Source organism: Pholis gunnellus, assembly GCF_910591455.1.
Source record: "Pholis gunnellus genome assembly, chromosome: 5".
Taxonomy (NCBI): domain Eukaryota; kingdom Metazoa; phylum Chordata; class Actinopteri; order Perciformes; family Pholidae; genus Pholis; species Pholis gunnellus.
Window position 1 is genome coordinate 14,142,489 of NC_136531.1, and position 26,291 is coordinate 14,168,779.

At 44.9% G+C, this 26,291-nt stretch overlaps 1 protein-coding gene across 1 annotated transcript in view; it reads left to right on the forward strand.

The window, feature by feature from the left end:
• maml3 (mastermind-like transcriptional coactivator 3) overlaps positions 1–26,291 on the forward strand; it is a 92,684-nt gene that overhangs the window by 63,483 nt on the left and 2,910 nt on the right. The window contains exons 4-5 of the mRNA XM_079159969.1: positions 23,375–23,641; positions 25,723–25,801. Coding sequence (XP_079016095.1) covers positions 23,375–23,641; positions 25,723–25,801 — 346 coding nt within the window. The remainder of the gene's footprint in view (positions 1–23,374; positions 23,642–25,722; positions 25,802–26,291) is intronic.

A 26,291-nucleotide genomic window follows, 5' to 3' on the forward strand; every position in this document is an offset into this window, starting at 1 on the left:
GCATTAGAGGTTATATGTTTCTGTTTTGAGAGAGACAACACACACCCATAAACAGAAACACCAATGAGCTACCATCCGTCTTCAGTAACCGTTTGACACCTGGGCTCCTGGCAGACTGCTATTTTGCGTCACACACAAGGGCATTTGGGTCTCTTTTGGCCCGTTTTGGATGCCGTCACATCCCAGAAATGTACACGTACACAAACTCCAATGCATTGATCACAATGTCATCCTTTAACTGAAATAGAAATGTTGCAGTAGCAGCTGCTGCCCAGGTGTCACACTAAGAACACGTACGCAGAGACACACACACACGCACACAATGTGTGATTTAACATCATTTACTTTCCCATCTCTTGTCGTATGTATGGACCAGTAACCACATCTATTGGAAAACTAAGGCACCTCCTCCATGTCTCCTACCCCAACCCCTGAGGGGTGAGCCGTTCCGCCGTGGCCATTAATCAACACACCAGGAGCATTAGCTTGTTTCATGTGGGGGTTTAAAAGCGGTAGGTTAGGTGACATACCTGCCAGCCACTGTGATTTAAATTAGCTTTTTTTTTTTTTAAGGAATTTTTTCCCCAAAATGCCTGAACTTTTCCAAGAACTGTTGTTGGCTACAACTCTTACTTTTCAGTCTGTGGGACATCGGCAGCAGTTGGAGAAGCAAAGACATTGAAACGGAATAATCCTATTCCGACCATTTGACATCTTTAGGTCAGGTGCAATCTGCAGACCTGCACACCTCTACATCTTTATTGTCACGCTGATTGCTAGATGTAGAAGGTAACAAACAAAAAAATCATTCAAGTGTGTGCGTCGGACAGTTATTTCAGAGTCGCTGCTGACCGGACCAGGGGTTTGCCACTAGCACATCTATTTGTTTTCCTACTCCATTTCACCTTGACATGGATGGCAGCAGGCATGGGTTTATGACTGTGTGTGTGTGTGTGTGTGTGTGTGTGTGTGTGTGTGTGTGTGAAAAGGCAGGCTGGTATATGTTTCTCCCTTTCTTTTGAAAAGCAATCTCCCAGGTTGAGCTCATAAATCAAGGTGGGGGATGGAAATGGGGATGAAGTGCGTGCGTGTGTGTGTGAGTATGTGACTCTTTCACCCAGCTCATACCTGTCGTTAGTGTGTGTGTGTGTGTGGGGCATCTACTCTCAGATGTTGTATTGGCTTTGCTTGACGTCAACGCAGTGTCAGCCTCTTTGTTGATGACATGACCGATCTCTGTCATTCCCTCCTGTCCGGCCTCCCATTTCCTCCTTGCGGTGGGATTAGACCACAGGGCACCATGTTGAAAATGAATAGCGATTTAGGAAACTAATGAGCTGTAATGGACAATGTGCCCTCAGAGCAATGGTAATGCAGTCACTCATAAGGCAAACTCCTCCCATTCCCCTCCTAAGTGTGCGATGAGAGAAACTTGTGGTGGGTGCGTGTGAGGGAGAGAGAACGATGTCTGGTTTTGTTGATGACGAGCTCAACGAGGTGACCTGCCTGCTTCATCTTCTCTCTCTCTCTTTATATGAAGACACACAATTTGACAATGTGAGGTGAGCAGACACGCGATGATGTAAAACTATGTGACTAGATAAAGCTAGACTAGATGAAATGTGTGTAAACAACACGTCCGTGCATGCAGAAAGTCAGTGTCGTCTAAAGAGAACCGCGCGTGCGTCCGCTGTCCTTTCTATTCTTTTTATCTTTCCAAACAGAACATTCCTGGCTATTCCATATCAACTTAATAATCACTTTAGGCACAGGTGGGAAGAAAGTGGAAGCCTGCATTTGCTCCCACGTTGTGTGTTAGACTACACTTCACTGACATCTACAGAGCTGGCTAGCTAGTTACAAGCCGATGTGGGAGGAACAGACTGCACAAAGCAGAACTTTCAAACCGTTCGACAAGCCAACGATCAACAAATATACAACAGAGTGCAGATCAGAGTTTCAGGACACACTAGTAATAGTAGCCAGCTATCATCCCGTAAATCACATTTTGTGTCCACCTGTTACATTAAAACAACAGGAAAAAAATCCAATAACTAATGTCAATACTATGATTCAGTGCTCAGCTTGATTTGCCTTCTGCTTTCCTTGTTTTTGTCGTCTTTGTTTTGTGTCCTTGGGTTTCTTCAGATCACATGGTGACAAACCTTTTTGGCTTGACTTAATGAAAAACCACGCTTGTGTTGTGTTGGCCCGTGACGTTGTTGGGTTTTCTTGTTTCTGTGCCGATGTGTTCTTCAGACAGCAGGTTAGCAGCAGTGCTTAGCTTGAAGGATGCTTGTGCGGTTTGTCTGATTTAATACAATGTAAGCTCTCCTGTCTCACCATTGTCAAGGAGTCTTAGGAGGGCTTCTTATCCAAATGCTACACCACTGAGCTGATTAGGGAGGACGTCTGTGTGTTTACGTGTGTGTGTTTGTGTGTGAGGGTGTCTCTGTGTGTGTGAGGGTGTCTCTGTGTGTGTGAGGGTGTCTCTGTGTGTGTTTGTGTGTTTGTGAGTGAGTGCGTGTGTGTGTGTGTAAGGGTTTATTTGTATGTTTCTGTGAGTGTGTGTTTGTCTATCTGCTTTTACATCATGTTAGCTTAGCGTGTGTGTGTGTTTGTGTGTGAAAAGCCTCATTCCTGTAACAACTGCAAGCCCTGTGTCTCAGTGTGTGTGTGTGTGTGTGTGTGTGTGTGTGTGTGTGTGTGTGTGTGTGTGTGTGTGTGTGTGTGTGTGTGTGTGTGTGTGTGTGTCTTTTGAGGCTCCTCAAAAGCTGCCTTTTTCTCTCTCATGTGGCTTCTCTGGTATGTTTGGTATTTCACAAAGCCTCAGATCCTCCTCTCCTCAAAGGCTGGGGGAGGTGTGTGTGTGTGTGTGTGTGTGTGTGTGTGTGTGTGTGTGTGTGTGTGTGTGTGTGTGTGTGTGTGTGTGTGTGTGTCTGTGTGTGTGTGTGTGTGTGTGTGTGTCTGAGAGCAAGAGAAAGATAATGGCTAACACACACACAGACACTCATGGATCTCTTTTCTCTGTATTCTTGTGTGGAGGGGGGTGGGGTTGTAAGAGAGTGTGCATGACACTGTGATTAACACACACATACACACACACACACACGCTGTGGCTCTGTCGCTCCAAGTTCCTTTCCTTGTTAGCGTGCATGGTAGGGATTTCTTGGTTGGCTGGAGAGGCGGCAATTGTGTGTTTGTATGCACATATGCTGTGTGTGTGTGTGTGTGTGTGTGTGTGTGTGTGTGTGTGTGTGTGTGTGTGTGTGTGTGTGTGTGTGTGTGTGTGTGTGTGTGTGTGTGTGTGCGTGTGTGTGTGTGTGTGTGTGTGTGAGAGAGAGAGTGTGTGTAAGGGTGTGAGCGTGTGTCTAAGGAGACCAGGATGTAATTAGACACAATGGCAGTAGCTAATGGAACAGCTGCCTCTTTGTAAATGTTGCTTGCTGCTGCCATGTGGACGCACGAACACACACACACACACACACACTTTCTGTGACCCACCAGTCGCTCAGAGCACTTCACCGTGTCTTGTCCCTCATCTTTTCTTTCTTTCGTTCTTTGTCTTTCTTTCTTTCTCTTCTTGTCTTCTCACCTCCCTGTCACCTCTACGCTTTCCTTCCTCCTCTGCCCTCCCCCCCCTTTGCTTGTTTTTCAACTTTTCGCCTTGCTATTGCACTCTCTGATCTCACTCACAAAGAACTCTCTCTTTTCAAGCTCACTGCCTTTTTTCCTCTTCTTTTACTTTCAACTGCTCTCTCTTTCCTTTGCCCTCTTTTTCCTCTCTCTCTCTCTCTCTCTCTCTCTCTTTGTGTATGCTCTGTTCCTTTGTGTGGCACTATGTCTCTATCTCTGCTCTCTCTCTGCTTCACTTTTCCTTTTCCCTCACTCCCGCCCTCACCCCCCCCCCCCCCCCCCCTCCCGCCCTCCCTCCCTCCCTGCCCTTTTTCTTGGCTATCAGACCATTTTTCCAGCAATGAGACTCGTCACCCCTCCCCCTTTCTGTCCTCTCCCTCCATCCCCTGCCTCCTCCTCTTGCTCCTCTTGTGGCAGAGCTCCTATCAGAGAAATGATAACACTACGTCACTCTGTAATCTGGCAGAGGAGGGCTGCAGCAGCACGCACACGCACACACACTGAGCTCTTTATTTTCTCCATTGCTGCTGTTGCAAAGACCAAATCTGTCTCGTTTTCCATCTATCACTCTCTCCCTCCATTTTTCTCCTGCCCACCCTCCTTCCCGTCTTTCACTCTCTGGACTAGAGACCTTGATGTATGCGTCTCTGTCAGATAGTCACAACAGTCACCTTCGACGTCACGCTGCTGTAAAAATCTCCATAGTAACGTGACCTTGGCCATCGCAGCCCTTCCGTCTCGTCCATGTTTCCATCTTTCATCTCTCGTTCGTTTTGTATCGCTTTCCTTTGACAGGCAGCTGTCTGGTCCAATTGATAAGGAAGTAAATCTCTCTTTGACCTCGTTGTGGGCGGGCACTGCCATCGTTCTACCTCTGAGAGAGAGAGAGAGAGAGAGAGAGAGAGAGAGAGAGAGAGAGAGAGAGAGAGAGACTGGGAGAGCAATAGAAAGGGTGGGGTTGTTTGTGTACATGTAACAAGAGGTCACTAATACAGACACATTATCCCGTCATACTTTCTCCAAACCCTCATCTGTATCTGTGCCAAATAATACCAATCAATACCAGGAAGGAGTGGGCTGAGGAATGACTTTGACGAAGCCGAGGTTTGATCGCGATGTTCTGGTGCGGCTGACTGTTTGTTAATGCCTGTCACTGCCATGTCACCCCGGTCTGGAACGGCACAAACAGTTCCTGTTGAAATTGCACAAGCTTGACCTCCCCCCTCCTCTTCCTCTTCATCTCTCCCTCTCTTTCTGTCACTCTCTCTTTCCTCCTTTCACTTTTTCACACCTCTCTTCTGCTGCTTTATCTTTCCGTCACCCTCCAGCACAGTTAAGGTGCATTAATGGGAGAATGGCTCTGAGAGGGTGATTCCAGTTTTGGCCTTGTTTTTGTAGATTAGGCCATTGTTTCTATCAGCAGTTATAACATTGCACTCAACAAGTTAAATGAGATTTTTGGGAACACATTTACCTTGCACGGCAGCTGGATTCTCGCGATGTCACAGGATCATGCAACTATAGCGGGATCACATGTCACAAGAAAATACATCTTTTCTTCCTGTGTGGAGCTACAGGCAGCTACGGGCGTGGTTAGGTGAGAGACGACACAGAGAGGCGACTGATCCTTCTCAACAACAATGGCGGCTCTTAAAGAGGTTAGCGTACAGTCTGCAATATCATCAGTTGTATCAAAACTGGAGAATATTTCTTCATCGAAAGAAGAGCAACGAAACAACACTGAAGACTTTTCTCGATGGAAAAGATGTTTTTGCTCTTTTCCTGAAAAGCTTCGGCAGACATCCAATCAACTGCCAAGTACTTTTCTAAAGTGCCTCCCCTTTTCCAAACAGTTTCCAGGGAAGGCTTCTCAGATAGTTCCTTGTAACAAATTTGTAACAAATGTTCAGATTTCAAGGAATAATTCACCATTTTGTCAACACTTCCTTCCCAAGAGTTAGATGAGGGGATCGATCAAAGATTGACGTAAAACTCCAAAGTTAGTCAAACTGAAAAATACTACCCAATGTGTCAGTTGCACTTTAAAGACCAATTTCCTACTTTGCCCTTGCCGTAGTTGCGTGCACTTTGAGAGGGCTTGTTACAGACATTTTGGGCTCTCACTTTCACTTTTACCTCCAAGTAAAACGTCTGATGGTCTGACTGCTCTTGTTCCTCTATTTGCCTTTGCTCTATTGGACAGCCATGTTCCCGTGTTGCCAGATTCCAGCTTTCACTGATGAGTGCCATGTGATCACAACTGATAGAAAAGCTTGCCAAAGCTACACAAATCAGACCCTGTTCACGTATGTTTCAGTCCTCGGAGAGTGGACACAGTTGAAGTGTTGAATCTGTTTAAGTGATTATTTAATGATACCGTCCTTTGTTTTTTTCGTCACTCGGGACATGCATACTTGTTCACAGAAACACACTGACAGATAAAGGTCATGTGTAACACAAATAGCAGGTGTTTTGATACGAGCACACAGTTACCTGGTGGGTGAGGCACCCCAAGCTGTGTGTGTGGTCATGTGAGACTGAGTCTGAAGAGCACACACACACACACACACACACACACACACACACACACGTACAAAGCAACAACATTGTGCAAACTACAACAGCAACTCATTCCTTGTGTGTGTGTTTACACCCACACATGCAATAGGGAGTGGGGGTATGTTTTCTTTCCAGTTACCTTGTATTTTTTTCATCCTTATCCTCTCCTCTACTAACTCGCTCTAATCTTTCTTTCCCCTCTCTCTCTCTCTCTGCCTCTTCACTTCCAATATGTCCACTCCCTCGCTCGTTCAACATTCCTCCTCTCCTCCTTCTTCCCCTCTCTATCTTCCTCCCTCTCTCCACCTCCCTCCGCAGAAGGTCAGGGATACGAGGACGAGCAGAGAATCACATGATAGTTTCCCTGAGTACTCCGGCTCTGAAAACCTCCACCATCACCAGCAAGATAATGAGTGGAAACTTTTCATACCGCAGCGTTGTTTCCTTTTATCCACGGAAACTTTCATTGGTAGCCTATTGTTTTGACTTGAGTCCTTTTCTTTTTCGCATGAGATCACGGTCCTCTCTGCATATGTCCCACCTCTGGTGCCTCTCTCTCCCTCTGTCTTCCTCCACTAGCAGCAGCAGCAGGGGGAAGCAGTATTATTCTTCTCTGGAATGTCGCATCAGGCTAAATTTAGAGCCTCGGTTTCCGTTCTTCCTTCTCCTACACTCCCGCTCCTCCTCTCCCGCTCCTCCTTTTCTCCCTCCTTGCAGATTAGACTGAAATAGTCGGCGTTGTGTCTTCAGACTCACCTGGGAGTTCGGGCACTAAGTGCTCCCGTCACTCTCCACCTTCTTCATGCCTGGCCCAAACTAGGCATAGATACTGACATTGCAGTATTGTCATATTCATGTGATTGCGACCTCTTAATGCCTAACTGCATGTTTTACAAAACTTAGTCAAGTAGTTTAATACATAGTTGTCAAAAGTATCACCTTTTAACAGGTTTTCTGTTTTGCTGGATACGGGCTGGCTAGCATGTGCACACATGGAAACAGTGTGAAGTGGTATAAAATTGTGCTGGGCTATTAGTTGTTAGATTGCCCCCATGCGATGTATTCTGTAGACATATTAATTGTTTAATGGACTGTCAGGAAGTTGGCTTTTGAGAGAAGAGTGATCTGGTCGGTAGGTGACAGTTATTGAGCTTTTTTATTTTTTTCACTTTGGACGGACTCGAGCAAGCCGGCTCCCCCTGTTTCCAGTCGTTATGCTAAGCTAGGCTATACCGTGGAGGTTTAATGTTCAATCTTGACCTTGGAAACATTGTCCCCGCAGGGTCTATTTAGTAGTTGCTTTGGAGCTCTGATCTTCATTGGCAGATGGAGTTTTTCAGAAGTCAGGGAAATGTTGGATCTTTTTGAGCACTTTCTTTTGTGATTGATAGCTCCAGAATAAATTCTAAGTGAACCTTGAGGTGAGTTAAAATAGCTCCTGTGAAATATATGTAACGTGGAACTGTCATCAGCCATTTGTCCTACCTGCGCCCTGATTGGTCCTGATCATAAATGGCTCAATGGCAGAACGTGGCATGTCTTTGTTTCCTTACAGCCCTTCAACACTTTCTGGGTTTTGTAGATGTGTGGGTTTATTTGTATTTTGCTACATGCTACGTTGTGTTTATTTGTATGTGTGTGTGTGTGTGTGTGTGTGTGTGTGCGCGAGTGTGTACGTGCTTGTCCATGTGTAACAATTTATCAATGCAGCCCCTCTCTAGTAGCCATTACCACTGATTCATGCTTCATTCCTAATGGTCAAATCATTAACAATTTTTACACCACAGGCTGTTTGTGGATGTGGAGTGTGTGCATTTCTTTCCCTTTATGTTTGCCCATAGAGGAATGCATTTGTGTGCTCATGTTGTGTGTGTGTGTGTGTGTGTGTGTGTGTGTGTGTGTGTGTGTGTGTGTGTGTGTGTGTGTGTGTGTGTGTGTGTGTGTGTGTGTGTGTGTGTGTGTGTGTGTGTGTGTTTCTGACTGTCCTCGGGCTGCTCTAAGTATTGATCTCCATATGGTCAATGAGCACGGTTAATGACGCTACAATATGCCGCTCTCGCCCACCCCCAATCAATCTCAGCAGCCAAGGCACAAATGGTCTGGTCTCTGAGAGGACCTGACGCATTAGCCCACCTGGGCTGCCATTAGCCAGCGCTAATGAATACCTCCAGGTTTAAAAGACATTGTCACTAGTGAGGATTAGCAGGGGAAGTAAGCATATTTTATCGCTGTAGCTATGAATCACCCTGTTATCCTTCTGTGGTGCGGGGATGAAGAGGATGTGCAAATATCTGCTAACAAGCTCAGATAAACATTCACAAACGTACATGCACACAATGTGCACACTGACACACACACACACACACACACACACACACACACACACTTGTGTTGCTAACCACCCAATCATTGGTTTTCTAAGGTGGAAGGCTTGTGTTGTCATTGATTTCTCTGCAGCAGAAACTGGAGGCATAACATTTGTCTTCCAGGACAAACACACACACACACACACACACACACACACACACATGCATACACACAAAAAATGTGGAACATATCAATACACTGGGTCAATAATCTGGGATATCTCATCCGTTAAAGAAGCACCCTTTTGTGCCACAGGAAGGAGAGCGAGTCAGAGAAGAGAAATGAGGTGCAGGGATATCCCTTCTTCCATCGACAGCATGTTCTTCTCCTCCCGTTTCCTGAGGCTCGGAGAGAACCAGAAAAGCAGATACGGAGTGAAATCAAGAGAACGGGCGACGTTACTGCCGCACTGGTGGCGTTACATTCACTGTTGGTCCCTGTAGATTTCCCTATCGCTCACTAACACCAGTACGGCACAGTTAAACACTTACACGCTCAGTGAGTCATTCAGTGCACTCTTTTACTCCCCCCGCCCCCCTCTTTCTCTCTCTCTCTCTCTCTCCTTTTTCCTCTAACTGTTTGAGGTCTAAATCCCTCCATACTCAGCGACTTAACCCCTCTCTTTCATTTCGCCCCCTTCGCTCGTGCTTGGATCTGCCAGTAACCATTAGCTGCAGCGTTTCTGTGTGTGTGAATGTGTGTGTGTGTGATCAGTAAACTAATGCTTTGTCGAGTACCACGTTTCTGGCACGTGGCGAACCTCACAGCCAGAGTAAAACGCAGGAACTGCAAATGAGCTCTCAGCATAGGCAGAAACACACACACACACACACGCGCTTCCTCTTTAACATTTCTCTCTCTCTCGCTCTCTCTCACATAAACAGAAGCATGAAGCCGGGTGTACGTTACGTGAACTTGTGAGCAGACACATACAACACAGGTCCAGTTATGCACAAACATACTGTGCCTACGCACAATCGGATCACAGGATTTTCTTTTCTTTCCAAAATCTCCTCACCTTTTCATGGGCAGTGTAACGGGAGCTGTGATGTTGGAGGGTGACTGCAGAAGACGATATACGATAGAATATTTACAAATTGTTTCCGATCTTTTATTAAAGATTTTTTTCCAATAATTGCAGAATTGCCATTCCCACCCATAAATCAAGCTACTATAACAACAACACAAATCAATCAAACTCATGTGATCGTGTGCCAGTTAGTGAGCCTTTTGGCCAGTGAAGACTAGATTTCATTGCGCATGTGTTGTACCCTAACAATAGGCTTAATATTAGTTAGCTCAGGTTACCTAGCTACAGCTAATAACATCTGCTAGCGACACAGACGTGCCACCGCTGTGAACTGCGTGTGTGTCGTGTATACCTCGTATGGGTACACCAGAAAAGTATCGCAATACCCTGCCGTTAAAAACAGCCAATCTTATTAGTACCGATACTTTAAGAACGACTGCGTTTTAATAAACAACAGACGCACTTCGACGTATCCACCGCATCGCTGCTTATTTCGCTAAGAGGCAACTCAACAGAATAGTTTAGTTGGATATTAAATGAATGAACACACTATGGCACGAAAACGCACTCTTTCTCCGCCTTGCATTGAGATTGTCAATTGAAACAACATTGAAACAAAAAGAAGAAACGTTTTTAGTTACGTGCTCTGTCCGATACTCTTTCATCACTTTACCGGATGTTTCAGATTTTTGCCACGGTATCAATTCCGCATCGATACCGAGATACTTTACACGGATATCGTATTGAAGTCGTATTTCTGGTATCTTGACATCACTGACATTCCCAGGAAGTAGTAATTAAAAGAATTACGCAGAACTCTTCAACCATACCACGCACACACAACCCTGCCTCTGTCTTTTCTTAGAAGCAATTATTAGAATACAGTCGGTGTTTAAAGATGACTTCCCCTCATTGACATGCCAGTGTGTGCATTATCTGAAGTGGTAAGAGCCTAAATGGGGCTTTTTAATTGTTAGTTTATGTGAAAGCTGCTCACTGCATGGGTAAACAGACGTCAGAAGTTTGTCCCCTGGGGTTAGCTCTCCTCTCTCTTTTTCTTCCTCTGTCTCTTTCACTTGATGGAGCGGTTTCGGATAACTTCAGACCCACATCACTGCCACCTCCTCACCCCTCCCTCCATCTCTGTTCGTCTGTCTTTCTTTGTGGCTCCCTCTCTCTTTTCCTTCCCACCTCGTCCTCCTTCCCTCCCTTCCTCCCTACCTCCTCAGTTCCCTCCCACCCGGGCCATCAGGGTAGTGTGAATCCTTTGGTAAACGTCTGTTGCCTTGCAGAGCTTGTCGGTAAAGCCCGAGCTAATTAGCGGAATCACAGAATAATTAGTTTTTCTTCTTGTCGTTTAATTCCCACCACCCTCCATCACCCTATTCCTCTACTCCCACCTCGCCTTAGTGTTTCTGCTGTCAACAGCCAACACTGTATCTGAACTATACTGTCGCTGTCTGCATTCCTTTACCTCATATCACTCTCTAAATATCTCACTTTCTCTTGATTTCTTTATCTACGTCTCTCTCTGAATCCCTTGATTCGTCTCTTCCCTTCTCCTTCCTGTGTCTGTTTCTACACCTCACAATGCCTGCCTCACTTCTACATCTGTCTCCTCTCTCCCCGTGGAGTGTTTTCCCGCCCACACCTTTTTCTCTATTGAGGTTTCTCTTGCTGTTGTTGACTTAAACACATGGCCGAGCTTGTTTTCTCACTCCGTGCCTTCCTCCCACTCTGCTTCCATCTTCCCCTCCCTCCTCTTTCTCTCTCTCTCTCTCTCCGGCACACTCTTGTTTCTCCCTATAGCCAGTGTCTGTTTACACATCTATTTCCCCCTCTCGGTTGGCCGACAGTCCACTCCTTCAAAAATGATTTCCCCTATATATCCCTCCCTCCCTCCCCTCCTCCCTCAGCATCTCTTCATCTCCTCAGGGTGGCTGTTTGCTCCCTTCCTTTATCAACAGCTATCCCTCCACCCACCCTTCACTTGGTTCTCTCCCTCCTTCTTAACCACTCCTCAATTGCTCTTGTTTTGTAGAAATGATAAGGCGGCAGGAGAAGGGTTCTCTGGTCACAACCGCGGTAATTGACTCTTTAAGGCTCAGTTTTGTGTGGAGAGCACTCCGGTTTTGTCTGGCTTAGCAGCCTCTCTACCAGAGCCCCACAACACCGTGTCAGCCAGTGAAGGTCTGCCGTTATCTACACAGGTAGACTTTCAAAGAAGCAATATGTTAGCACACATGAACAGATGGATGCTCTGTGATGAACAATTCTGCATCTACAATCTGTTCATGCTTCAGGCACACCATTGAACTCATCACAAACACACATACTGTGCACTGTATGTGTTATATGCTATAGTGTTTCATATTTTATGAAACTAAAAATCAGTGTTTTATAGCAACAATGGAAGTGCATAATGTAAAGTGGTTCAAGTAGTGATGAACCCACATTATTTAGTTCCTCTGTCATCATTCTGCTGTTTGCAGAAACCACGAAAAAGCTCTGCTATACCAACCCGTTCTCACTTTAGTGTGTTAGTGTGTCTATTGCGACGCACACACCTGTAACATTACATAGGATGTTCAGAAGGCCGATGTTCGTTTCCCATGGAAATCTCAAAGTGAACACTGACATTTTATCACATGAATCGCTAGTCGTACGGTAGTCACATACTTAGTCAAGTTAATTTCAACAACGCTCTTTTCCTAAACTAAGTGGTTTTGCTGCCTAAACCTAACTTCCTGCGAAGACAGAAGTTTATTTTGAAAGGACGCCGTGCATGTAATGAGGTTATATTGACACGCCGTCACTGAGACGTGCAAAACTGACGCTAGAAGGTAGGAGGAGTGTTATTTGACGCATTGGTGTGAGAATGCGTTGGATGTACCAACTGTACGCTACGTGCCCAGCCCAAACAAAGTTAGCAACTAGCTGATGAACGTAGTGGAGACAGAGCTACACTGCTGTTTAAATGTTATCTCGTGTTTTCTTTCCAGTCAGATGGCTGAGAAGAGGACTTTCTCTATATTTTGTCTGTCATGCTTTTAGGTTGTATAAAAGTCCTCTTTACAAATAGATATTATTTTGTATGGAGGGTTTGTTAAAAAGTAAATTGTGTGTATTTGGAGAACAAAATGCTGTACAAAGGTTCAACCAGATTGACAATTGAAAGGGCAAAAAAAGATCCCTCTGAGCAACAGTTTAATAAGAATAAATGAAATTCTCAGTCAAATAAATTGGAAGTTTAGCATCAAAATGTGAGCAGATTTAGATTGAAACAGGTTCCTGTTTCAGTGTTTAGTCCTCTATATTGCCTGTAACAAGCTGGAATATTAACAGGTGTGTTGCCCAAGCAAAGCTTTTTAAAAACATCACAATAGAGGGTTAGGTTAGAGGAATTGGATTGTATAATATAAGACAAACCACTGTCTTAAATAGACTGCAAACGGTTATCCAATATATATATATATATATATATATATATATATATATATATATATGAACATAAAACAGCCTTTGTAATAATACGTTTTCGTTACAGTCGTCATTTTTTTCTTCATAGTTTTGGTCAACAACTCCAAAACGTTTTTGTCCAGTTTAAGTTGACGAAGACCACACAAACCAGACTCAACCCGCAAACATTATGCGTCATAGTAGCACAATAGAGAGAAGAGAGAGAGTGAAAGTTGGTTATATTTCAAACTACGTTTCAGTCTTGTCATTTTTACAATATTGCATGTTGATATTGTCACAGTTAGTGTTTATTGACGTCGGTGCCGTCTCGTCACCATCACATTATATTCATGGAAAAAGGGTCTTAACGAACTTCTTTCATCACAGTTTTCGTAAACTAAATTGTTGTGTTAAGTGTGACACTGCTGGGCTAGCGCTGTTGATTTCAGTGCTGCAGGTCAAAAGACAAACACTTCCACAGTCGGTTGACTTGCATGGCTGTAAATGTGTTAGCATGGTGTTTGAAGATGCCCCACCTTACAGATGTAGAACAGGGAACACAGAGGATGCTAGCTTTAAAGATTATTGAAACAATAGACTAGCTTTCAGCATCGTCAGTTGACTACAGACACACACCAGCCCTTTTGTTCAGTCTACAACTGTACACCTCTCTCTCTCTCTGTCTCTTCTCTCTCTCTCTCTGTCTCTCTCTGTCTCTCTCTCTCTTTCTCTCTGTCTCTTCTCTCTCTCTCTCTCTGTCTCTTCTCTCTCTCTCTCTCTCTTCTCTGTCTCTCTGTCTCTTCTCTGTGTCTCTCTCTCTCTCTCTCTCTCTCTTTCTCTCTCTCTCTCTCTCTGTCTCTTCTCTCTCTCTCTCTGTCTCTCTCTCTCTTCTCTGTGTCTCTCTCTGTCTCTCTCTCTCTTTCTCTCTGTCTCTTCTCTCTCTCTCTCTCTGTCTCTTCTCTCTCTCTCTCTGTCTCTTCTCTCTCTCTCTCTCTCTCTTTCTCTCTGTCTCTTCTGTCTCTCTCTCTGTCTCTCTGTCTCTTCTCTGTCTCTCTCTCTCTCTCTGTCTCTTCTCTCTCTCTCTGTCTCTCTCTCTCTGTCTCTTCTCTGTCTCTCTGTCTCTTCTCTGTCTCTCTGTCTCTTCTCTCTTTCTCTCTCTCTGTCTCTTCTCTCTCTCTGTCTCTTCTCTCTTTCTCTCTCTCTGTCTCTTCTCTCTCTCTCTCTCTCTCTGTCTCTCTCTGTGTCTCTCTGTGTCCATCTGTTCTGCTGAGTCGTGCGATCAGAAGAGGGTCTATACATCACCTCTCCACCTCCCTTGGGACAACGCAGTGGAGGAGGGGAGAAAACGAACGGGGGAGAGATGGGCCTGGTGTTTTCTCTCTCTCTCTCTCTCTCTCTCTCTCTCTGTCTCTCTCTGTCTGTCTCTTACACACCACCAGCAGCAGCTGTTAGCAATGACAGCGATTGGAAGGTCCTTTCTCTCTTGTTGGTGACACAAACACGTCCATGCACACATTTGTCTGCCTGTCTGTTTGCATGTGTGTAAGTTGGATTAGCGTTTTAGCTGCATTAGGAAGACACCAACACTCTCCATTTCCTACTTTTTGAGAATGGGCTGTTATCCGTCGACTGATCGACACACACTCATAGAGGGTCACATTGACAGAGAGAAAGAGAAGGTGAGAGACGAGGAAAGCAATAGAGGAACAGAGTGTGTGTGTGTGTGTGTGTGTGTGTGATTGATGGAGGGAGGAGTATCGCCAAACAAGCAGAGCAAAAGAGACAAACAGAGTGAAATGGAGAGAATTTGGAGAAACACACAGTAATGCACCGAATGTGGGAGGCAGGGAGGGAGGGAGGCAGACAGAGAGAGAGATGAGTAGAATGCAATAATGTGATAAAGCAGCTGAGGAATGGAGGTTTTTCTACACTCTGACGCTTTTAGTCCCATTTCTACTTTTTACGGCAGATTTCATCATATTACCAAAGGCCATTTTGGCTCTATTGTGGATAATAGGCTGCTGTGGAATTATTGCAGATGCTGGCTTAGATAATGGTCTCTCTCTCTCTCTGTTTTCATATTTTCGTCCCTCGCTCTGTCCCGCCTGCATTAGAGAGGGAGAGGTAAGGCCGAGGAGGTAAAGGAAGAGAGAGATTAACGGCATACAAAGATGGGCCGAGGTCGAGGGCGATGGAGATAGCTGAAGGAGCAGCGCACAGAAAGGCATCTAAATGTGTATAAGACAAACGGAAGTAAGGATAGGTTGTGCACTCTAGATAACGTTTTCTGTGCGTGCGCTGACTGTTTCCTTCTAACACAATAAGTGGACAAGAAAATTAGATTTATTCATCCTTATATCCCTTCTCCAGAGCGAATATCCAGCAGATGTATTCCTGAAGGCCTACAGTATGTTTAAAAACAACAACCACAGGGTATATAAACAGTGTATATATATATATACACACATACAGTATAGAGTGTATGTAAGCACACCGCTACACTTGGACTATCTCACTGGAATATGGTATAGGATGGAGGGAAAGAGGGGTGGAGAAATCAAGATGGAGGAAGGGCGAAGAGGATGGAAGCGGAAGGCAGTCGGATGATGTGAAGACGAGAGGAGAAGGGGAGGGAAAAGGGGGGAGAGGAAAGAGCGCCTGAAGAAACGCAGAAAGAGAGAGAGATGGAGAGACTGAGGAGGGATGGAGGGAAGGGAAGGGGGAGCCTATTGCCCCGAGACTACGGCAGAGGGAAAAGAAAAGAGTGAAAAGAGAGGGAGAGAGCGTGAGCAAAAGAGTGATAGCCTTACAGCAGCACCTAATGGCTTCTCTGGAGAGAGGGAGGGAGTGAAGAGGAGGAGAAGGCATAATGAGGGTCCTATGACAGAGGCAGAGATAGATTTAGAGAGGTAGATGAGGAGGGAGAGACAAAGAGAGGTGGAGGTTATAAGGAACCAGGAGGAGAGAGTAAAATAGAGGAAAGCGGTAAATGGTGAAAGGGAGGGGGGAAGACGAAGGAGCAGAATGATAGCTGCTGCCGAGGCAGGGACGGACCCAGACGTTAAATGAGCTATAGAGGGAATAAAGACGGATGAGCGTAGATGCTGAAAAACAAATGTGAAACAGGTAGAAAAACAAATGAAAGCGGGGGGGGGGGGGGGTGAAGTAAGAAGGAAGAAGAGGAGGAGAAATAGAGAGTGAAGCACTGTCGGGCGAATGAAGCAGGTGAGAAGAGGAAGCGTCAGCCCTCGGGTGAACAAAGAAAGGAGGAATAAATGGAAGATGGATGGAGTCAAAGGGTGGACAGGGAACAAGGAAGGAAGGGCGGTGTAGGGCGAAGGAGTGGCTAGATGGAGGGATATGAGGAAATATAGAGATTAACGGTGGAAAAGGAGAGATTGAATGAGAGAAGGAAGGATGGATGGAGTGAGAGCAAAAAGGAAGACTGGAGCACAGAGCGCGTGGTGAGACGATGAAGGAGGACATTGAAGAGGAGGTTAATCAGAAAGATGGAGGATGGCTGGATGGATAAAAAGGCAGTTTACTGTCATGAGAGAGAGGGAGGGGGGAGGTATGGAGGCTGGACGGATGTGTGGAACTTATCTTTACCTCCATTAAGAGCCGTGTTATAGCACTGATCACAGCTGGGAATAACTCAAACCCTCTAGTTGGGAATTCTCTCCGGGATGAGACCGAATGTGATAGCCTCCCATTCACAGTCACACACACACACACACACACACAACAGGGCACACTCACCTCAGTGTTTGATTTCCTCTCACTCTCTGTTTACTGCTATACCTCCAGCTACAAGCTTTGCACATTACCCTCAATACACATATATGTGCGCACGTATACGCACGGTGGTAATAAAGCAGGTCGTGGACTGGAGCGTGATGGAGAGAGAAAGAGAAAAGAGAAAGAGCAGTCCACCTGCTGTTGCTCTATGTTGTCACTCAGACGTACCATTCTCAGCCGCCATGATTAGATCACACAGAAATACCTCAGTCACACGCACACACACACACACTATTCTCCCGTTTTTTTAAATACAGACACACTCTCCCAGACATGTCCTCTCGCCCGTGCGCGCACGTGTGTCTTTAAGGTCTCCATGGCGACCGTTTCCAGGGTGATTTACTATAGCACCTGGTCCCTCTCAGGGTGGTACACTCGTCTGCTCGTCCACAATCGCTCCCCGGCCACCAATGATCTCATCCCTTTCGCTCGGCTCACACTCCCGCCTCCTCGCTCGTTGTCGCGAGCGTGATTTACTCCCGTCGTCCGTCCTCTCACCCCCTGTCGCACTCCGCCGTCTGCAACCGTTTATCCCCCTCAGTAATAACATTCATAGGAGGGAAATCATGTGGAGCTAAGAGCAAAAGCAACTCCTCAGAAACAGTGTCTTAACTGCTTCACTGGGTCCAAACAATCAACAGTGAGAACGACGGGCCTGAAACAATATGTCATGGTTAGTTTTAGGGGTTAGATTAGGACATTTAAATATGAAATCCTCTTTTTAAATCCAGGCTGTAGAACAAGACTCGGCGGACAATTCGCAAAGAAGATATTGCGACCGCTGATAGCGCCATGAATTGCGCTTCATTTGCAGCCGCTATCTGCCCGTCTCAAGGTGCGCTTCACTAAAGATGTTGCGCTAATGATATTTCAGGTTAATCGGGCCCATAAAGTTGTGCAGCTGCACTTTTCCCCAGTGATTACACGGTTTATGTTTGTCTTATTTGCACACACTCCTTTTGTGAACTGCTCCTCAGACTCTATAACTATGTGAAACTCAGACACAGTGGTGCTTTGAGCTAAATGCTAACTTTGCAAACTTGCAACTTGCACACATTCTCACAACGACGGAGGTAACATGATCACATGATTTAGTTTTACTGGTAGTTGTTCATGGTCATAAAGATATTGAACAAATTGACATTTTTAATCCGGGACTATCAAGGGATAAATTAGTTTTGTGTCATTCGTCTATCGAGGGAATATGAAATGCTTACTATGTCTGTAACTATAAAGACAAACATGGATAACACGTCTTTGTTTGGGTGAATTGTAATTTGAGGAATGTCATGCTACATGACTGCAAACACAAACTGACATTCCGGGCTCTGCGCTGTCTGTGGGTGGCATCCTGTGTATGTCGAGAAATGCCTTGTTCAGAGTTACTGTGAGTCTTTACTTAAATGGATCCCCTCCTGCATGCCGACATGCATTTCACAGCATCCCTGCATGGAAACATGTTTGTTCAGTTATGGTTAAAGGATGATCTCAAGAAAACCTGTTAACCCAGTCTATTGTTTTTGAGAAATAAGGGGTTATGTGCATTGCCCTTTAAATCCTATATGTGTGTGTGTGTGAGTGAGAGAGAGACATTCAGAAATAGGCCAGTTAGGGTTTAGAGCAGAGAGATGTTAAGAGATTAAACAGACCTCTGTGGGGAGCAAGACTCCTCTCCAGCAGTTTAAATATAACTCTCTTCAGGGACTAACTGAGTAAGTGTGTGTTTGTGTGTTTGAGGGGGTGGGGTTTGAGTAGGTGGGTGGATGTGTTCGACACAACTGGTGGCTAGGAATCAACCCACCTGCTTTTAACTAGCAGCTATCCTTGTTACTGCATTGTGTGTGTGTGTGTGTGTGTGTGTGTGTGTGTGTGTGTGTGTGTGTGTGTGTGTGTGTGTCAAAGTGATGTCTTCTTTACCTTTGGCGCTGGGGGGATAGTTTGATACTGTGAGGTCTGGCTCCACCATCTGCTGTGTGTATGTGTTTAGCATGTACACGTGTCGTTATGGTTGTGTGTCAGGTGCTGCATACTTATGTTTTAACCATGCGCTCTAATACACAACACATGTTTGTTTGTTTTCTTCGATGACAAATACTTTATGCTTCAACTTGACAGCTACCATGTTCAGCACAGACAAACTGAGAACGTATGCTGACTCCTGTCATCTTATTAGATGACTTAAAGGTATAATATCTAACATTTACGACTAGACATTTGTTATATGTTTTGTTGAGTTGTGTACTTTCACAAATATTTCCAACAATGTTCAAAACCCGGAGAAATGTGTGTTCTATTAAGTCACCGTTTCAATGGCGTCATATGTCCTTTAATCCCTCAAGTTGTTCTAACTTCCGGATGATATGTCAGCGAGCAAGTCAACTCTCTTGTTTACCGTTGAATTTAATTGAATTTGCCCCACACCGTTAGCTACAGTAGCTGTATGGGTAGTCGACTCATCTAATGCAACGTTACATTAGGTGCAAGTTAATTAAATCTACTACTTGTGGCTATTTCATTAGAATGCAATGACTTAACAAGAATAAACGAGAATAAATGTGACTTAAAGTAACGTGAATAAAACCTTAATACATTACGTCGTCCGTGAACATGATTCCAGCCTGAGTGGTGGTTTAACAATAAACACAACAACTCCCATGAGCCATCGCTGCTTCACAACTTCATCAAAGTGCATCTTTTGTTATTGTTTTAATTACGCCGATAATTACGATTGCATGAGAGTCGATGGAGCACAACCGGTTAATACCATTTTCACAGATGTGATAAAGTAAAATTATTAATCTATGTGATTATGTAAAGTGGCTGCTTTGCATTGTTGAGTATGGTACTATAGATTGTGTATTATATAATCTACTATACTGTAGCGGTAGCTTGCCCCTCCCTCCATGCTTTGACAAATATAACCATGACAGGCTTTATATTCATGTTTTTATTCATCCTACATACATCAATACTTGCTATCTACACATTTATTGATTCCGGCTGGATGTCGATGCTCAAACTACCTTCCTGCTCACACTTTCTGTGAGGCGAGCCGTCCGATTCTTACCAGTGTCTTTCACAGCATTTTGATTTGCATATTGCTACAGACGTCACCAGCAGGGTCAGAGTGCGAGGTCAACCAGTGTGGAGCTCAAGGACATTCAGCCGCTGATTAGCGCGAGCTGTGAAAGAGCTGTGAACCTGTGACCTTCCATCTTTAGCTCACTCCATGCATCTGTCTCACAAACCAGCAGCTGCTGCGACATCCAGCGTTGCTTCCAAATGCAGAATCCCCCAAAAAATAACACAGGCAGATGTACTTCCTGTTCACTTTCTCGGTCTGATGGCAGCCGTAGTCTGCGTAAGAGTCTAATGAAGCATCCCCTCATCCATCCAGCCCTCACTCTCTGTTTCCTCTCTGCTCTCCTCTTCACACTCCCCCCCCCCCCCCCCCCCCCCCCTTCCTTCTCTTACACAAGTGGGTGACAGATGTGAGCCACTCTGGAGAGCACACAGACACCCAGCACTCTGCTGCCAGGCGCCGCTGCTCTTATAGGCTGTGTGTGTGTGTGTGTGTTTATGCATGATGTGCAGTTGTGTTTCACCGAAAGCCTTTATGCATGAACTGTAAGGCAGCGTGTAGTGCTGTAGTAGTCTGTCCGTCTGTGTTTGTCTTTGGTTTCTGAATGTGGTTGCATGTACTGTATGGTGTGTGTGTGTGTGTGTGTGTGTGTCAGGCTGCACATTGCTGTGTGTGTTAAAGACATACACATACAAACACACACACACACACACACACGTGGAATAAAGTAGACACTCATTTCTGCTCCATGAGATATAGGAATGAAATGGACAATCTCTCACACTATTTCTTCCCCTACCCTCTCACTTACACACATGCACACACACACATTTCCGCTCACTTCACGTGTAATGTAATCACCTGGGCTCTCCATGCTTCCTAACTCAATAACGCTGACAGCCTCCACCACACACACACACTCACACACACACACAAACAAACACACACACATACGTCCTCCGGAACAACCTGTGATAGATTCACCTCTCCTTTCATTTTATCCGCTCTGATCCTTCCTGCTTCAAACTGATCTATTTTACAATTTGTAGTAGCTGATGCCGTTTCAAACTCTGTTCCTCTGTTCCTCCTGTAGTCAGGAGCAAACCACTGAGTCTCATTAGCTGCTGACCCATTTCTGTTGAAGAGCAAGGAACTCGGGACTGACTCGAGCCAGTCTAAGATGCCAGAACGAAGCGTCTGGGGGGTGGGGGGGGGGGGCGGAGAAACAGAGGCAAAGACAGACGATACTGTAGATGCTCTTTGTTACATTATTCAACAACAGCCATGAGTTAGGACAGAGAGGATCAAGGATGTACTGATAAACCCAGAAAGAAGAGGTTGGAAGCCAAAGTAAAATTGGAGGATAAATGTGAGTGTGTTTGTGGAGGGTGACCAGGCACGGCGGCCATAACCGCTCCTCCGAGCGCCATCTGCTCCTCGCCGCAGCAACTGTTGCCAGGGTACCTGCTCTCCTCCCCTCTAGCCCACCTTTCTCTCCTCCTCTTTTGGCTCGTTTCCTCCTCTTTTTTTTCTCCCAGAACAAGATCTCCTCTCCTTTTCCCCCTCTTTTTTTTCAAATTCTACCTTCTCTCTTTCGTCACACGTTCTTTTAATTTAATTTGAGGATACCTGCTTTCTATTCAAGCTTTATTGGCGTGACATTCAATTCAGTGTACATTAGCAACGCTTCAGCAAATTACTAATAACACTGAAGCACTAGTGATCCTTTCCCTCGTGTGCTACTCTCTTTTGCATGCCTTTATTTAACTATATACAGAGTATACATGCTTTAGTTTTAGTCATTTCTTCAGCTATAACTGCTAATCTGCTACTACACTGCAACACACACACACACCACCTCCACCAAAATCTCTAATTCTCTCAGACTTTCCCCCTCCTCCTTCCTTTGAAATCCATCTCTCTTCCGTTCCTTCGTTCCCTGGCAATTGTGCGGACATGACTCAGGGCCCCCTGTCTACAGAGAGGAAGAGAGAGAACCAGAGAAAGAGTGGAGAAAGGAGTTTGATGGTGGGGTGTTTAGAGGGAAGGGAAGAAAGGAGTGAGTGGGGGAGAGGGAGAGATCGTAGATCAGAACCGTCATGATTGAGCCATCTGCTGAGAGGAGGCCAGTGAGACTCAAACACACACATATACACACACACACACATGCATGCTTAAAGATCACCACTGCCACCCGTTGGTCATTTTCTGACACTACGCCTCCTCTTTCCCCTCTCTGCTCCTTTCTTTACACCGTCTCACTGCCGTCCGGTAAGAACATGCCGACCGGAGATGAGACACGTAGCTCTGAGCATCGATCAGTCTGGTCTGGCTGTCTGGTGAGCCAGTCTTAAGCAGCCGATTCTGTTTGCTCCACAGGGTTTTTTTTGTGCTCTAATATATGAGGTTTATCTCCACCTAACTCCTTTCTAAGAAAAGCGGAGCCTCAATACGGATTATGAGGCTTTGGCTCTTTCAAAACATATTGAGTATAGTGATGTGTTACAGACTCTTGCCAATGCTACGATGCGCTGCTGTAATCCCGCTTTTGCTGTTTCATTCTTGTTTGTTCTTGCCCTGCAGTTAAATGTGATTTGTTGTACACTGTCTGTTCCTCTGTGTGGCTGTGTGTGTTGTTGCATTTTTATGTGTGCAAACACTCTTTACTGGCCTGAATTGTTCTTTCTTCTCCTCTTTTACTGCCGGCGGGCCTAAACGATGTCCAGTCTCGTTCAGCTGTCTAACCTTTAATAGATTCATAAACGCTCCCCTCCCATTGGCCAGAGCAGGCCATTTCATCCTATTAGAGATTAGCATATGGCTGAGTGGAGGAGGAAGTGCTCTTTATATGCTAATGAGGAAATAATGTATGCAGCGAGGACCAACCAATGTCCCATTGGGAGGACTCAGGGTGGCCCGACGAGCTGAATCTTGAGGCAGTCCTGTCTTTATCTTGTATTTCACTCTCATTCACAGACAGCTGGATTGTGTTTTTGTGAGTTATCATACAGCATAATGGCTCCGTTTAGGTTTTATGCCTAAATCAGACTGCGCAAAGGTGTCACTGTGGATTGCAACAATGCTGAGAGTGTTTTGAATATGCATTCTCTCCGTACCTGATCTCATTGTGAGCCATTCACTTGCGATAAAGAGCAGTAAGAAAGGCACTGAAGAGGAGGTTTAAATAGTTTGAAATGGTTTTGTTTGGGTTTTAGCCTTTGAGCTTTGCAAACATTTAAACAGACTTTAAAGCAATAGTTCAACATGCACTTGTTTGCTTTCCTGCCGAAAGTTAAATGAGAAAATCAATGCCACTAATAAGAGTGATGTCAATCTTCTCACATAACTCTTGGTTTATCTATTCCTTTGACTTGCTTTCTTGATAAGTGATTGTTCAACAGTCCATCTGACCCAGTGGCCCCCTCTTGTCTCTGTCTCTACAGGAACAAGGTGTGGTGGGAATGTCCCGACCACCAGGCGCCATCCCGCCTCCTCACCCTGCTGGGGGCGTGGCCTCAGGGGTGGGGCCCAACCAGGGGTCAGGACCACCTCCGGGTTACGTGGGCAACCAGCAGCAAGCGGCCATGATGAAACAGATGATGGCGATGGAGCAGGAGAAGAGGGCGCAGATGCAAATGATGGAGCAGCAGAAACAGCAGCTCTTCAGAGAGCAGAGACAACAGCAGCAGCAGCAACTACTGGCCGAGCAGGTGAGTGTTTTTAAATCAGTGCGCTCATAGCATAAAGCTAGTGTGATGGTGTGGCGATCAAACAAAATGGATAGGCCTCATGCATTCATTTCTAATTTTGTTTGATCATACATTCCTGTATATGTGTCTGTGTCTGGAGCTCTAACAAGAGCAGCTCATCCGCTCCTCTTCCTTACTGTTGTCTGGTTGCATGTATAATTACCCTCAACCAGCCCCCTCTTCACTACTTTCTTTTCATCTCTGCGTGTGTGTGTGTGTGTGTGTGTGTGTGTGTGTGTGTGTGTGTGTGTGTGTGTGTGTGTGTGTGTGTGTGTGTGTGTGTGTGTGTGTGTGTGTGTGTGTGTGTGTGTGTGTGTGTGTGTGTGTGTGTGTGTGTGTGTATGTATGTGTGTGTTCTTGCCACATGCCGCCTGCTGTGATAATGTGGTGTTTTCTTTTTATTTCTCTCTCTGTGAGGGAATCAAGTGTTAAAGAGTTCTGAACTCTGGAGTCACCACCCACTATGTTGGTTTTAATTGGATCTGCAAAAACATACACAGACACACAAATATAGGTGTCTGAAAGGAAACTCGTCCTGCTGGGGTTAATGTATGTTGCTAAATGGATATCATACCATTTAAATGAGCAACACCTTCTGCTTTCCAAGCACACATTCAGTTTTTTCCATTTCATTTTCTATACCTGCACCACAATTATGGCTACGATAGAGCATCAGGGCTGCCTTACGTTTCCTGTTTCATTATTATTTGTGTAAGAGAGCATCATGCAGATACTGTGCACTCATCTAGTCCTGAAAGCACAGCTCTGTCTTACTTCTGCTATACCAAACATCTGTCGGTCTCTACTGTACCAATCATCCGTCTCTACTGTATCAAACATCTGTCGTAACCCTACTGTACCAAACATCTGTCTTAACCCTACTGTACCAAACATCTGTATTAACCCTACTGTACCAAACATCTGTCGTAACCCTACTGTATCAAACATCTGTCTTAACTCTACTGTACCAAACATCTGTCGTACCCCTACTGTACCAAACATCTGTCGTAACCCTACTGTACCAAACATCTGTATTAACCCTACTGTACCAAACATCTGTCTTAACCCTACTGTACCAAACATCTGTCGTAACCCTACTGTATCAAACATCTGTCTTAACTCTACTGTACCAAACATCTGTCGTACCCCTACTGTACCAAACATCTGTCTTAACCCTACTGTATCAAACATCTGTCTTAACTCTACTGTACCAAACATCTGTTGTACCCCTACTGTACCAAACATCTGTCTTAACCCTACTGTACCAAACATCTGTCTTAACCCTACTGTACCAAACATCTGTCTTAACCCTACTGTACCAAACATCTGTCTTAACCCTACTGTACCAAACATCTGTCTTAACCCTACTGTACCAAACATCTGTCTTAACCCTACTGTACCAAACATTGGTCTGTCTCTACTGTACCAAACATCCATCTATACTGTATCAAACCATCTGTATGGACCAAACATCTGTCACACCTCTACTGTACCAAACATCCGTCTAAACTAAACTATACCGCACATCTGTGTCAACTAAACCAAACATCTGTCTCACCTCTACTGCATGAAACATATGTCTCTACTGTACCACACATCTGTCTGTCACTACTGTATATCTACCAATAGCATTTATACTAAACTAATGATTTAAATGAATTATCATCTATCAAAATTAAAAGTGAATGCAGGCTTTGCACCCTTCGTAGTATTTGATGATAACAAATCAGGCAAATATGTTTGCCCACAATGAATCTCTAGGGACCAAAAGCCCGGTTTTGTTGTTATATACTAGCTCTGGAGCTAAGACTTCAGTGTGCATTGTGTTCATAAAATCTGTTTTGTTTAACTGTTCTTTCTGTGTGACCCTTTTTCATGTCTATATCCCATTATGATACCAAATCCTGAATTCATGAAATAGATATGAAGGCATGTAACTCATTGCTAACCTACACTCTTAACAATTGTGTGTGTGTGTGTGTGTGTGTGTGTGTGTGTGTGTGTGTGTGTGTGTGTGTGTGTGTGTGTGTGTGTGTGTGTAGCTCCAGCAGCAGCAGCATCTCCCCAGACAGATGGGGCAAGGCCAGAGGAATCCATACCCCCAAGTCAATCAGTACCAAGGTGAGACACACAAACATGTATCCATTTTGTCTGTGCAACAAAGCACACAAGTTGTGCAAAAATCAAAGTATAGGCAGCACCCCAATAGATTTTCTAATAAACGAGGCAACACCTGACCTAAATTCTTCAGCATTTTATTGATGGTCGCATTAGGAAATGCATTTTTCTCAATCGGTTTTTAGTTACACGAACAAATAGCACATGCACACTTGGTCTGCAACGAGTATGGTATACATGGTCGAGAGCCAAGACATTTAGACGTTTAACAGATTTTACAGTTCACTCTCTGACATATTCAGAAACAGACACTTAAAAACATGTATGCAAACAGCCGCGCTGACTGAGCAGCACCCTGAAACCAAACCTCGTCCTCACTGTCTGTCAGATACATCAGTTGGCGCTCAGATGCTCTTCAGCCTCTCTCTCTCTCTCTCTCTCTCTGTCTCTCTCTCTCCTCTTTCTCGCTCCCTATGAAAAAAAAATAAAAAAT